General features: G+C 37.3%; 1 protein-coding gene across 1 annotated transcript in view; it reads right to left on the bottom strand.

Moving 5' to 3' along the window:
* The window catches only part of ARMC2 (armadillo repeat containing 2), a 60574-nt gene that overhangs the window by 5219 nt on the left and 41989 nt on the right, over nucleotides 1–13366 (bottom strand). The window contains exons 13-16 of the mRNA XM_005154676.3: nucleotides 6903–7224; nucleotides 5233–5355; nucleotides 3236–3349; nucleotides 1766–1898 (exon numbers count right to left, since the gene is read on the bottom strand). Of these exons, the coding sequence (XP_005154733.2) occupies nucleotides 1766–1898; nucleotides 3236–3349; nucleotides 5233–5355; nucleotides 6903–7224 (692 nt within the window). The remainder of the gene's footprint in view (nucleotides 1–1765; nucleotides 1899–3235; nucleotides 3350–5232; nucleotides 5356–6902; nucleotides 7225–13366) is intronic.

The following is a 13366-nucleotide window of genomic DNA, read 5'->3' as shown; positions in this document are numbered from 1 at the left end:
TTCATCTGCAACAGAAGATATGAATGCAGAAAAAGCTTTGGTCAGAATATCCAGCTTATTACACATCACAGGATCTGACCAGAAGACAAATCCAAAGGAATTTATTACTTCCATGACTCACAGAATTACCTTTAACATCCAGTGAAGCCTGACTGTTCTGCAGATCTCGCCCTTTATTGTATTTCCTAAGCCTGTGCTCCTCCCATCCACTGGGAATGCCAGTTTTATTAAGGACCATGAGGTTCTTGACCTTTCTCCCAGCCTCATTTCTCTACAAGTACCAAATGCAGGCTAGATCATAAGCAGGACTCTGAAATTAAGCTGTAACTTTTATGTCTGCACCAGCTATCCAGAATTCCCATTACCAAACAGCAGTGTTCACAAGTCCCAGGGCAGTAGAAGTAAATGTTGTTTTACACTTGCTGTCCCTGGTGAGCTCTCATAATAGTAACCCTTCACTGCTGCTCTTTTCCCCAACCCTATGACCTTCTCTTTCTACTTCACTGTGAGATTTATAATCTGGTGATTAGTAAAGGGAACACGGGATAACTATTACATTCGGGTATGGCTGAAAATAGCAGTAATTGAAAAGCAACCAAAAGAGGTTTGCTCTTTCTCTCCTCTCTGAAGGCAGTCACTGTGGAAGACCGGAAGGCATACAATAAAAAGCCAAATGGATATGCCCTATTTTTCTTTTCTCAGTTTAACTCTCTGATGAGACTAATTCCATGTTTTATTAGGGCCACCATATATTAATACAATAACCTCATTTCAGAAATCCACAGAGCCAGTTTGGCATAGTCAGGGTGACCTCCTTAACAATCACTTCCAAATTCTCTAAATTTATTTCATAATGTTACTTTTTTCCCCTTCCTTCTTCACAAATCTTCAGAGAGAGTACAGAAAGTTCTATATTCTATAGAATATAAATTTCTCACATTTATTATTCAATTTGCCTCTAACATTTTTATTCTTTTTCAGCTTTATATTTGGTCTGGTAACTAGAACATGGGAAGGAAGGATGAGCATACTATGCATAGTTTACATTGTATTAAAAAGTAATTATATGATGTATGAACAAGGCAGCATTTCAAAGTTAGGTGTACAGTTGCATAAATGTCAGTTGTATCAACTGCCTTACAAGCGCAGCAACATGATCTTTCACATTGCTCCAGTTAAGCTGGATCTGCTATTATCTGAACATCAAGGCCACAAGTGTTGCATTCACAGTGGTTTTTCAAGATCTAATACCTCTTATAACACAAGTACCTTAAACTTCAGTTGTTCTGCTGAGCATGGCTACATGAGGTAGTTTTCCCTACAGTACTACGTAGTTACAAAAATTGCAAGAGACCATATGGGATATCCTAGCTCCTGAAGTAATCTTCACACTTACAACAGATGATACACATTAATGGTGCTTATTAAAATGTAGCCCACATAGGATCCAGTTAAGTCAAGCATGAGCCATGCCTTAGTTGCTTTGTTGTATGGTACTCTCCTCTGCTGTATCAATCAGGAGGATCATTGGGAGATTATTCTATGGGGTTTGGCTCTGCAGTAGGCTAAACCATTCTAATACTTTTGCAAAAAAATCATAGGAAAAAAGATTAAAGGCTCTTGAAAAGTATTAGATGCTGACGATCTATTTAGTATATATCCTTATTAGAAGTTATTTGCCCCAGTAAAAAAAAAGAATCTGATTGAAACTCTTTGGCCAAACTACTCAAAATTGCCTTTTTCATAAACAAAATCAGAAACTTACTTTCCAATTCCTCCTTCCTCCATCAGAAATGCTCGTTTGTTCTTATCTACTGTGAGATTGAGCAGAACTCCACAGGCAGAAAAACAGACATCTTGTTTTTTGGCATCAAGCAAAGCAATCATGAACTTGTGTACTGTATTATAAAGGAGGAGACAGTATTACTGGAAAGATGGACTTACGTTACAAGTGGCATTACAACATCCTTATTAAACATGTATACTTAGAAAGCAGTCAAATGCAGGGTGCCCTACCCAAAAACTTAACCTTGTAGCATACTACTGTGACATTTGTAGAGTAGGCACACGACCCATCGTAACAGCCATGATTATTTCATCAGGCTGAACACCAGTTTTCTTCAATACAACACATACAGAGTCATAGTTATAAAAATACACTGACAGAATGTGCAAACCCAATCAGAAGAGGTTAAATTGACAAAATTAATTACAGCTTATTTCTTAAAAGTATGACCCTCCTTTCAATTGCAGTCAGCAGAAACTGCTGGGATTCAGCATTTGGTACTCCCAGAGGGACATTCTCACCTCTGTGAGTGGCCAGGTTGCCCTACACTGCACCAAGCCCAGCTGGAAGTGCTGCAGCCTGGAGCTCCTGCAGGAGACAGGCAAGAATCATACACTGGACATGCAGCATCTTGCAGCACTTGCTGACACTGAACTCAGGAGGCAGTGAAAGGCAACCCCAGCGAGGGAGTCAGCAGCCTCTCAGCTGTTCCTCAGCTTGGCACATTGATACCACAGTCCTACTTGGAAAACTTAGTTCTTTGCCTGGGGCAGCTCATCAGCAACCAGCTATCGTCAATTCACCCTTTGCAGATACCTTCTCCTCCAAAGTCAGTAATACGTCCACTCTTCACAGAAGGAGTTGTGTATTGTTGCGTACCACCTCAATTTCAGCACTTACAAGTAGGTAGATACAAAAAAATTACAGTGAACTGGTGTTTCATTAAAGTTATGACACACCCTCTGTGGATAGCAAGCAGTTGCCATTTTTCCCAAAGCTCTTCAGATACCCAAAAGCAAAGAGACTTGAGAAGACTTGTATCCTACTCCACCCAGAGGCAAATAGGAGATCTCTTTGTTGAGACAGTCGAACATCTTAAATGCATGTTGCAAAGTGCTAACAAGCTGTTGAACTGTGATGATGAGCCTAAATGAGAATTTAGTTGGATTTTCATTTATATCTCACCACTACGAACCTGTAGGATTTGAAAAACTGAAGAAGAAAGGGCACCATGGCATATTTGTCCTACTCTACTATTTCCATTTTAATGAAACCGAAATAAAATGGTGTTTAAAATGACTGCAATTGGATTCTAACATTTGCCTAATTTGCAAGACATCAGAGAAGATTGCTTCTACCCTTGAACTATGACAGCTTATTAACAATCTTCCGTTTTTAGAACTATGGACATTTAAAAACAGGACTCCTACAAATGCAAAAGTAACTCACTCTTTTTCTGTATGATGAAGTCACAGATCTCATGATACCGGGAAAGATTGCCAAATGCTCTGACAGCCTCCACAACTCCATCCATGCTGTTGCTCATTAACAGCTTTAAAAGCACTATTGGTTTGCAGAGAAATAAAAAAAAACCCTATTAGTTGTATATCACAAACATATCCTTGGCTTTTTATCAATAAATACAAAACACAAACAGCAACAGCAATAAATGTAATAAATGGGAACAGTTATGTATCGCCTGGTTGCAGTGAAGGCGGTGAGCTGATGGTAGAACAAGAGTTAAATTGTGTAGGGCTTTGAAGATGAGACAAAGAGCTCCAATATGGGGCTAAACACAAAGAAACAAATGAGGAGTTATGAAGACAGCCTACACACAGTGGTAATAATGGGAGCCAGTTTTGCTGTACAGTTTTGAGTGGGTTTATGTGAAAATCCAGGAAGACAAAGAAGAAAAAAAATGCTTCCATTTATAAGAGAATTGATTTAGATCCTGAACAGATGGTCTTATGGTGGCATGTCTCCTAAAACTCAAATTATTCTCTGACTTGAGCTCAGTGCTCCTATAACAAGCAAATACATTTTCTCTAAACAGGGCTACCTAATATTGCCCCTGGTCTGAAGCATTTACTTGCTTACTGCTTTTCTGCTTAGCAGTTACACATATGACTAGTGTAAGCCTTCATATGTCTTTAGCAGATAGAATAAGACCTTTAGTACTTCCTAGGAAAAGCTACAATCATGTAGGTTTTTGATGCACAGCAAAGGAGCAGTGTGGAGGAGTTACATTTATCGGTCTCCTATGAGCATGAAGTGAACAACTGAAACCAGTTTATAGTGTAAAGGACTCAAATCAGTCAACCTTTAATTCTTCTACCACAGAAAAGTAAGAGAAAGAAAAATCCTAGGAAAAGATGTTGGCTTCGCTCTCGTTATTTTCATCTTTGAATGTTGCAATACTGAACATGACTTGAACTTGTCTTAAAAAGACATCTGAAATGATTCCTTTTTTCTCTTTGGGATCCACCATTTGTATCAAACAGCAAGTATTCTCAAAATGTCTCCTGGAGGAGGAAGCCTGCTGGTCTCCCATCAACAGGCTTTCTCTCTCCTCGGTTCAGGCAAGAGAAAAGTGATGGAGCTGTTTCCACAGGCTAAGAATAAAAACAGGAGAGGGAGAGCAAATGGGACAGGCAGAGAAGTCATTTGTTTCCACATTTCTCCAACTAGCAACAAGAGACAGTTGGCTTAGGGGTGATAAAATGACTCACAACAGAACAGCAGAATGTTACCTAAAGAGAATCTGATGTCTACCAGTCAGGGCACTAGGTTGACAGAATATTCTTTTTCTACTCTTCATTCTACCTGTTGTGCGAATTTCAGGCTCCATCTCTCCCCCATGTTTTGTCTATTTAGAGAGAAAGATATGCAAGACATAGACTCTACCTTCTGTATAACAGTAACACGAGTCCCAGAACTCAGATGCAGTTCCTACACATCACTAAAATATGACTATTGTCTACTACTGTCAGAGGGGAGAGAATCACACAACTCTTATACTGCCAATGGATTTATAAGCCAGAAATAGACATAAATCAGATTTTGCAGGTCTAGAAGATCCTAAGAAGAAAAAAACCCCAAAATTTTACTGTACTCTGAGGAGAAGTAAAAAGCAACATGATTATTTTGGCTCAGGCATATGGGTTTTGAACAAGCCTAGAAAAAAATTGCTAAACAGAAAACAATATGGCAGATTCCTCTCTGGAAGAAAAGAAGGGGTTTTGTCAATAACTTAGCTCTTTTCAGACAAGTCATAGAACTATGTTCCAAAAGAATGAGAAATCATTTGGGAAGAGTTTAGCCCTATGAAGTTTATATTCATGCAATATGATACCAGAAAACACTAGCAGTGTCTTTATTTCCTGTAGTGTAAAAATATTTTCACTTTCAAAAACCTATACATAAAGTCCTAATTTAAAAGTCCTTACTTTCAGCAATATGTAGCTTTTTGTCTTGAACAGCAGAACTCTTCACTTTGTAGTAGGATAAATTGTTGATTGTTATTGCAGCATTGATGACCAACTCCTCGCACTCATCAACTGACTTGTATTCTGAGAGTGAAAAAAAACCCCAACAAACATGAACATACACATATGCAGATACACAGAGATGAGTCTAACTTAGCTGTACATTATATCTCAGAAACAAGCTAAATCATAGTTTACAGGGCCAACATTACAGACAACTATTCTGTTTTGCAGTAACATGGCAGAAGCTAACAGGAACAGCTGATCAAAAAATGGCAATAAAAAGTCACTCTTTCCAACTATTCATCTGCAAAAATCATTGTGACTAAGGCAACATGGTTTTAAAACATGGTTTTAAATGTCTACATAGTTAAGACATTTTACAGATTCTGTTTGCTATTTTAAGATGGAACTGAGGAGAATCCACATGCAGAAATAGGCCTGTGTGATAGTCATAGACAAATACTAAGGGCTATTATAATGAAGTGTCAGGTACCATGAAAAATTGGAGGAAAAAAAAATAACAGTATTTTGAAAGATTCTTTCTCTCAGAGCTCCTAACAGAATGTTAACAAGTGTAAAGACTACATCAGCAAGTCTGAAAGTCATGTATACCAATTTATCTGAGGTTTCTGGCCTCAGAAACCAAGAATAAAGGAAATAAATAGAAGGTTAAGTTCATAGGCAGAGAGAACATTTGGTAGTAAACCAATACAGTGCTCAAGAAGAGGGGAGGGTGGCAGAGAGCTTTGAGGCTCAAAAGCCCTTACACAATCATTAACACAGTTTCAATGCAGGAAGCTCCTACACAGATTAGGACAGAACAGACAAAATTGTAAGTCTGCCTTCTTTAACTCTTCATGTCTGGTGACTTGTAAGCTAGCATATAATAAGGTTGATTGTCTTTACATAATATTTAATGCTCTCATCACATCCTAAAATACACTAAGTTATTTGTGATGTATCTTGTCACTGCTAAACTATGGGGAGAAAAGGCTACACAGTCCTAGCCTGTAATTAGATTTACAATGGGATCAGTAAGTGGTAAAGGAACTGCAGTCCTAAGCCTCTGTTTGTGGGGAAAAGGCCATTTTCTTCTGCCTGAAAGAGATAAAGGTTGGAAATTTGAAAAAGAAGAAAAAATAAGAAGAGGTTGAAAGTTATGGGTACAGGGAACAGAAAGAATACTCAACCCAGAACAGTCACAGAACCTGCAAACCTAAAAAAGCACGCCATTACCAAACACATCAATGTAGCACCTGATAAGAACAGACTTCCCTTACATATGAACTCTGAGAGGTGCATTTAAAGTAAAATTTGTTTACTCCTCCTTAATGATCATATCTGCAAATCTAATCACTGAATTGAACATATCTACAACATCTTTCCCCAGAAACTGAAGTCAATAGCAAAGCAGCAATGCCTCCACTGCCTCAAACAGGCTTTCTACATAAAACAGGTTATGATTATCAGCAGATTGACTTTGTTATTTAGCAATGGAACCAATTTAATTATAGATCAACTTGTGTTGATCCATAGTGAAAAGTGATCCAAGAAGGTCAAGCAGAAAAATTCTAAACTCTTCTTTATAGACTGAGCAAAGGTAACAAACACAACATAGATTTTATTACCTAGTACTGTAACAAGCAATTCTACAACATGATGGGCAACTGCCAGAGCTGCTCCTATGTTGGGATGAACAGAGAGATTGGCCAGCACTCTTATCAGTTTTATCAGAACATCTTCTGCTTCTGAAGGATGGTTTGGTTGGTTTTTTTCTTCCCTTCCTTTTTCTTGGTACCATTTCTGTGTATTCAAATCAAGTTCATGGTAGGTTTGGAATAATGATATCAAGGTGTTAATGCTTCCTTTTTCTTGAAAAAATTGCTCACGGGGCTGGTCATTCTTTGCTGTTAAATTACCGAGAATGAAGAGAATACGGATAACCAAATCCTGCAATAAAACAAACCATATTACACAGAAAAAGAAGGTAACTACTTAATTTGCTTCACAATTCACTTAGTAACAGGTCCAGAACAATTGAAGGAAAGCCAAATACAGCAACTAGAAATAATTTTTATGCTACTATTTTTCATAAACCGGTTTACAGAAGAAATCAAAAACATCTGACAGAACTAATATAGAATTGGGGTAGTTACTAATGGGATATACTTAGTATAGGTCATCTATTTTTAGCAAGCCCACAGTAATCCTAAAACATCTTAAACCAGCACTTTATATAACTAGAATAATAATATGGGCCAGACCTTATTAATCCTTCAAGTAAGCAAGTGTCAACTGGGATGGCCAAAGACTATGACCTTCTCTTCTCTAGGCCTGTTACCCATTGTAAACTACTTCCCCTTGATTTGTTAAATCCATGTTAGCTCTTACTCATTTCCTTGTTAAGTCTTACAGATAGCCGAGTTATTTGTTCCAGATTTTTACCAGAAATGTAATCTAAATTGACTGGTTTGTTAAGACCCCAATTTCTCCTCTTTCCTCTTCTAAAGACAGGAGCCCTATAAAGTTGCTATCCTACACAACTTTACAAGAATCCCAGAGACATTACCCTTTCTGTCCTTTTATAGCATCAAAGGGTAAGTTTCATCAGGCCTAGTTGGTTTGAAGATACTTAATTATGCTCCAGTGATAAAAGAACTCAGACTGAAGCAGAGATTAATCATTTGATCATACTTAACCTCTTCAGAAAAAGAAGCAAAACTAGGCATACCACGCTTCACTATTCACAGTGACATCTGTCAATAATCATCTGAACACTGCAGCAATTATTTCCTTATTTTCTTCTCACAATTAATGTACCATACAAAGCTTTTGTATTTCTATGTCCCTTTCAAGTTGCATCTCATTTTGTATTTTTTTTTCTGATGATGATTTTATGTGTTCTTGCTACCCTTTTATTCTTATGATTTCTAAATGAGACCTATTTCTATTTTTGTAAGGTATCTCGATCGTATGATTTAACCAAGCTGCTCTCTTAAAGCACTTTCTTAAAGCACCTTCAGTGGAATACAGAATTACGTCTCTTGTTGCTTCAGCTGGGACATGAATACCAAAAAACAGTATTCAACAACATGCTCATCTTTTTCTTATCTACCTCTACAGAAAAAAAAAAATACAATTTTGAAGTCTGAGCTGACCCAAGTATAAACTTATTGTAACATTTCCTCTGTCACTTGCACCAAAACCTCCTCATTTCCCAAAAGTAAAGTCCATAGCTTTATTTTAGCAGTAGAGGTAAAGTAACAACGTTTCTTCAAGTATAGCACAGCCATTTACTCTCAGCTGCTACAGTGCTGTACTTGCACTAACCTAGAATTCCACTAAACAATCCACATGCTGGTTTTCTTGAAATAATTATATTGACAGATATTCTAATTCTCCCTGGTATTAATGACATAACCAGGCACAGCCTAACTTGTTGAAGTATAGATACTAATATTGAAGGAAAAAGATGTGTCAGCAGTGAATCCTTCTTTCATACATGCCTTTATCAATAAATTTCAAGTCTTAAGCCTCTGCCACAAGACATTGGCAATAACATCCTCTTAGGTGAGACAAGGAGGCACAAAAGCACAAAATGTAGTCAGTTCTAAGTAACATTAAATTTGACGGCTTTGTAATAGAAAGTAACTGAGGTGCTTGAAGGTAAACCGTTCTAGTTGACACAGTTTTAGGTCCTTAAGACATTAGTGCAAAAAGTGTAAGAAAAACAGGACAGAAAAACAGGACCTGGCGATGGAGAGTATTTGGGACTAGCAGATGTGCAGGATGGGAGCAGTTAAACTAACCGATAAGTAGAAGGACAGGATGATTGCTATGTCTGTAATGTTAATCAAGCTGGTGTTTCAAAGGCTGCCAGAAGTGATGAAGATTGTTCAGAGAAGTAAACGACCCTCAGAGACCACCACCACATTTGTGTACGCGTGCGGGAAATTTTCTGGAAAATTATATAATCCATACGTAGCCTCATGAATATGTATGTATGCCCAGTGACTATATAAGGACAGCTTATGTGGTAATAAGGTGACACACATTAGGAGGTGCTATCCCCCGTGTCTTCTGGTGCCACAATAAAGAATACCTGCTTGTCAACTTGGAAACTTTGTTGGCGAGTTTGTTCTTGAGTTTTCTCCAAATCATAAGGTCAAGAAGATGAATGCCATCCCTGAACATGAGAAGCAGGCAGTCGCCTAAGTAAGGAAAAGTTTCTCACTTCCCTGTATTTAATATGATCGCTCCACAGGACCCACTTTTTTTTTTTTAACTAGGCACCATATTTTTGCTAGCATCTAAATGTCATTGAAACAAATTTCTATGAACATTCTTACTGACTAACCACTAACAGCTTTCACCTTTGCTGGCACAACCCCCAATTCACAAAGGCTGTACGAATCTGAAACAAACAACTGATGAATCAGAAGAGAGAACTGAAAAGAGCAGGCAGTCTAGTTTGACTCGTTTATATTGACTTTCTAATTTTGGTCAAAACAGTATCAGCCCAGCAACAGCTCTACCCAATCAGAAAACAGACAAACAGGTACTGTACAGCAATCAACTGATATTTTGAGAAGTGTGATCTCAACTGTGCTTTCCACCTACAGGCTAGCAAAACAAACTTATAAAGTACTTCTTTTTAGCTAAGCACATCCAATTTTAATAGCACATTACCAAAGCTTCATTATCTTGCAGTGAAAATTTAACTTGCAGAGTCTAAGAGAAAAGCTGGTACAACTTCTCCTGAGTAGTATAATACTTAAGGCTTTGTATTATTTTGGGCTATATTTTTTTTAAATGTTTATTAGTAAGCAACACAAGAGAAAGAAACACCAGCTTAGAATTGCTGTGTAAAGAAATACATGCAAAGATGAACAGCACTCTGAATCTGCTTGCAAGACTAAACCTGTACAAGGCCCATAGGCCTTTCTGTACATAATGAAAAAAAAATCAATACAATAAATGAGATTATTATGCATCTCTAAATGTTTGGAATATTAACTGCGTATGGAATTTCAGATATTCTTGCATACTTACAGACAAATGACATTTATCACATTAATTTATATAATTTGGAGGTTTTAACATGTAGGGCATTAAAGACAAATTAGATTAAAGACAGGAATTACACTCAGCCACTTCATCTTTTTATAAGGAGGCATTCATGCAAGACATGCTGTCCAGAGTGTGCACCCAAATCTGACTGGAAGGTTATATATGAGACCACATAGTTTCACTTATACAAATTTGAAGAAACAAGTCAAGAAAAGCTTGAGAAGAATTTATTTTTTCTCTTTGCTTCCAATTTGCAAAGCCACTATGATATTTTTGTTTTTAAAGTGGTAATGGCACCATATATTTCATCAGCATTTAATTCCTATCTTTCTGACAACTGGAACATATACATTTGATCACTGAAATGAAAGATTTCTTTGCTTACCTACTTTAAAAATCTGTTCCTTGCACTGCCCTAGTAGCTAAGTTACCCAATGTACCTGCTGAGTCACAGAACTTAAGAGCAGTTTACATTGGCAATTGAAAGTGTACCTGCCTTTCAGTGTAAAGCATGATGAACAGAGATACAAATAACATAGGTTTGCTTCTCAGTAGGAAAGGAAAGCAAATTAGGTCAGTAATTTCTAACTAAAACAAGATAAATAAGGGAGGGGAGTCCATTCTAGAGTTTGTACAGTTGGCCAAGTACCTGTTGTTAGTCCGGTTAGTTGTTAGTCTGTTGTTAGTTGTTAGGGTGGCTGGACTCTCAAAAGGGAGGAGTAGTGTGAAACAAAAATATTCAGATGCCAGCAGCTGAGTTCCTATTGAATCTCCATCTCCAAATGAAATGTGCTTCCCATGTTACACAAACTTCAATAGAGGTAGCCAAAATTCAGAATGAACTGCTTCTCATTCAAATCTAATTTACACTTCATTTTCAAATTTGTACTTCTGCTTTATTATGTACCTTGGAAAGAAAATTTGAGAATTTTCTATGCAGGATCTGATAGTCTGCTTACAGACAAAATAACAGTAGTTATGGCATCCTGGAGCTAATCTCTTACAAACACAGTTAGGATTCATCCTGAAGTGACAAACTGGCTGTGAAAATTCCTGGTCAAGTCCAGAAATAACAAATGACTAAATGAAACTCAGTTTCAAGAAGAAAAAAGGAGGGGTAGAGTAGGGCATAGAATACATTGGAAGTATCAAAAGTGAATTAAGTTCTTGACTGAAGGACCTGAGATAAGCAGAGAAAAGCTTGTCCACGGTGATAGCAGGGAGTACTTTGCCAGTAAAGTACTCCCCTCCCCTGAAAATATGAATGAATCTGAGAAGAGGCCATTACAATATATCTCAGTGTATCACACACTACAATTAGGACCCTACCCTATAATTTCATACACCCCCAAAGTATAATCTGTTTAGTTAGACTTTTCAGAAAAGGGCTCAACTGCACTTAGTGATTTTTACCAATGAAGAACTCCATGCACTTACGTTTGTTTGAGGACATGTGGAGATGAAGAAAAGCAAGCAAATTGTCACCAAAACATTTGAAGAAAAGCAATATAAACCCTCTAAAAACACATTTCAGAAACCACGAACTGAAAAAGAAGTTAAAAACTTATCTTCCCATAGTATTGCTTGAGTGATTACCAATCTCCCTCATTGAAATCATTATCCTTATTACAAGTTTAAATTTGTACAGCTTCAGCCACTCTCTCTCTTTCCCTTTTTTCCTATAGAATGGTATACTAACAGAAGTGTCTTCCTTGTGCATTCTACTAATAGACAACTTGCTAATGGTCTGACTTTTGTCACTGATAAATTAATTTGCTTAAATCTTGGGGTCTTTTTAACACATCATTATTTTAACTCTTTTCAGAGCTGTTCCAAATCTTTCAATATGTTTTGTAGAAATTAATACCAAAAAACTAAGGCAAAATATTTTAGTGAAAGCGCCTGTCATACCAAGCACTAATACCTAGTTATTTTTATTTGATATTCTAATGTTTACCTAGCTGGTAATTACATTAATTTTCTTGTATCTTTTGATACATCAGAACAGCAGGTTTCTTATGAAATACGCCACTGAAGGCTCCTTGACTACAAACTTTGAGTTCTGCATTCCTGATCATTTTATATTCAGAGTACACACCACATATTCTGAATATTCCTTACTACCTTTGCTTTTTCTTTCACCCGCACAAAAAAAAAACCCAAAACCAACAACAAAACCCACACCAACCAACTAACCAACCCAACCCCACAATCAAAGTAACAGGAAGATGCAAATACACCATCAGTTCAGCACACTGTCATAAACCATCCTATAGGAAAAGAGTGACCTTCTGTGTTTATTCAGACTTATCAGTAGGGAAATTCCTTCAGAGTTGTCAGAATATTTATCCTAAAATAGCTAATTCCTTTTGAAAAAAAAAGTTAATTCAGAGAGACTGAATGATGAGTTATGAATACGCATGTGCATACATGCAACAGAGAAGAAATATCTTGTATTTTTATGATCATCCTTAATGGTCAATTACTATATTCCCTTCATAGCTTTTTTTCCACTGTCCAAGGCACTATTATAATATTGGGCAAGGAGGAATGCAACTGAAAATATGTATTTGTAAACACAAGAGAAAAAAACACATTGCCTGTGTGTAAGCTCTTCATGAGGTTATCCTGACAAGCATTTCAACAGAAGTGGTGGCATAAATAGCACCCACCCTCCATTCACGGCTTGGTTCCTCTCCTGTATTGTTTCCTCAGTATTTGTGAAGAAGGAACTGTTTGTGTGGCTGGTCAACAAACCACACTAGAAAGTAATGCATCGGATTATCCAGCAAAGAACTGGGATTGGGGTTTTTTTCCAGTTTTAATGTTACTGGAAGCTGTATCGGTTCTGTGGCATATGTATCCCTCTGTCACACAAACAGCTGTCCTGAGCCCAAATGAGCGATGGCACAGAGGGAAAAAATAAGTAATCAAAAAGCAAAGAACACTTGCATCAGCACTGATGACCATTTCTTTAAAGGCAAACTATGGATACAGAAACACTACTACCACCCCCAAGAAA

Source organism: Melopsittacus undulatus, chromosome 3, assembly GCF_012275295.1.
Source record: "Melopsittacus undulatus isolate bMelUnd1 chromosome 3, bMelUnd1.mat.Z, whole genome shotgun sequence".
Lineage (NCBI taxonomy): Eukaryota > Metazoa > Chordata > Aves > Psittaciformes > Psittaculidae > Melopsittacus > Melopsittacus undulatus.
The sequence above is the reverse complement of the archived record's forward strand: the minus strand, read 5'-3'. Positions and strand labels throughout refer to the sequence as shown.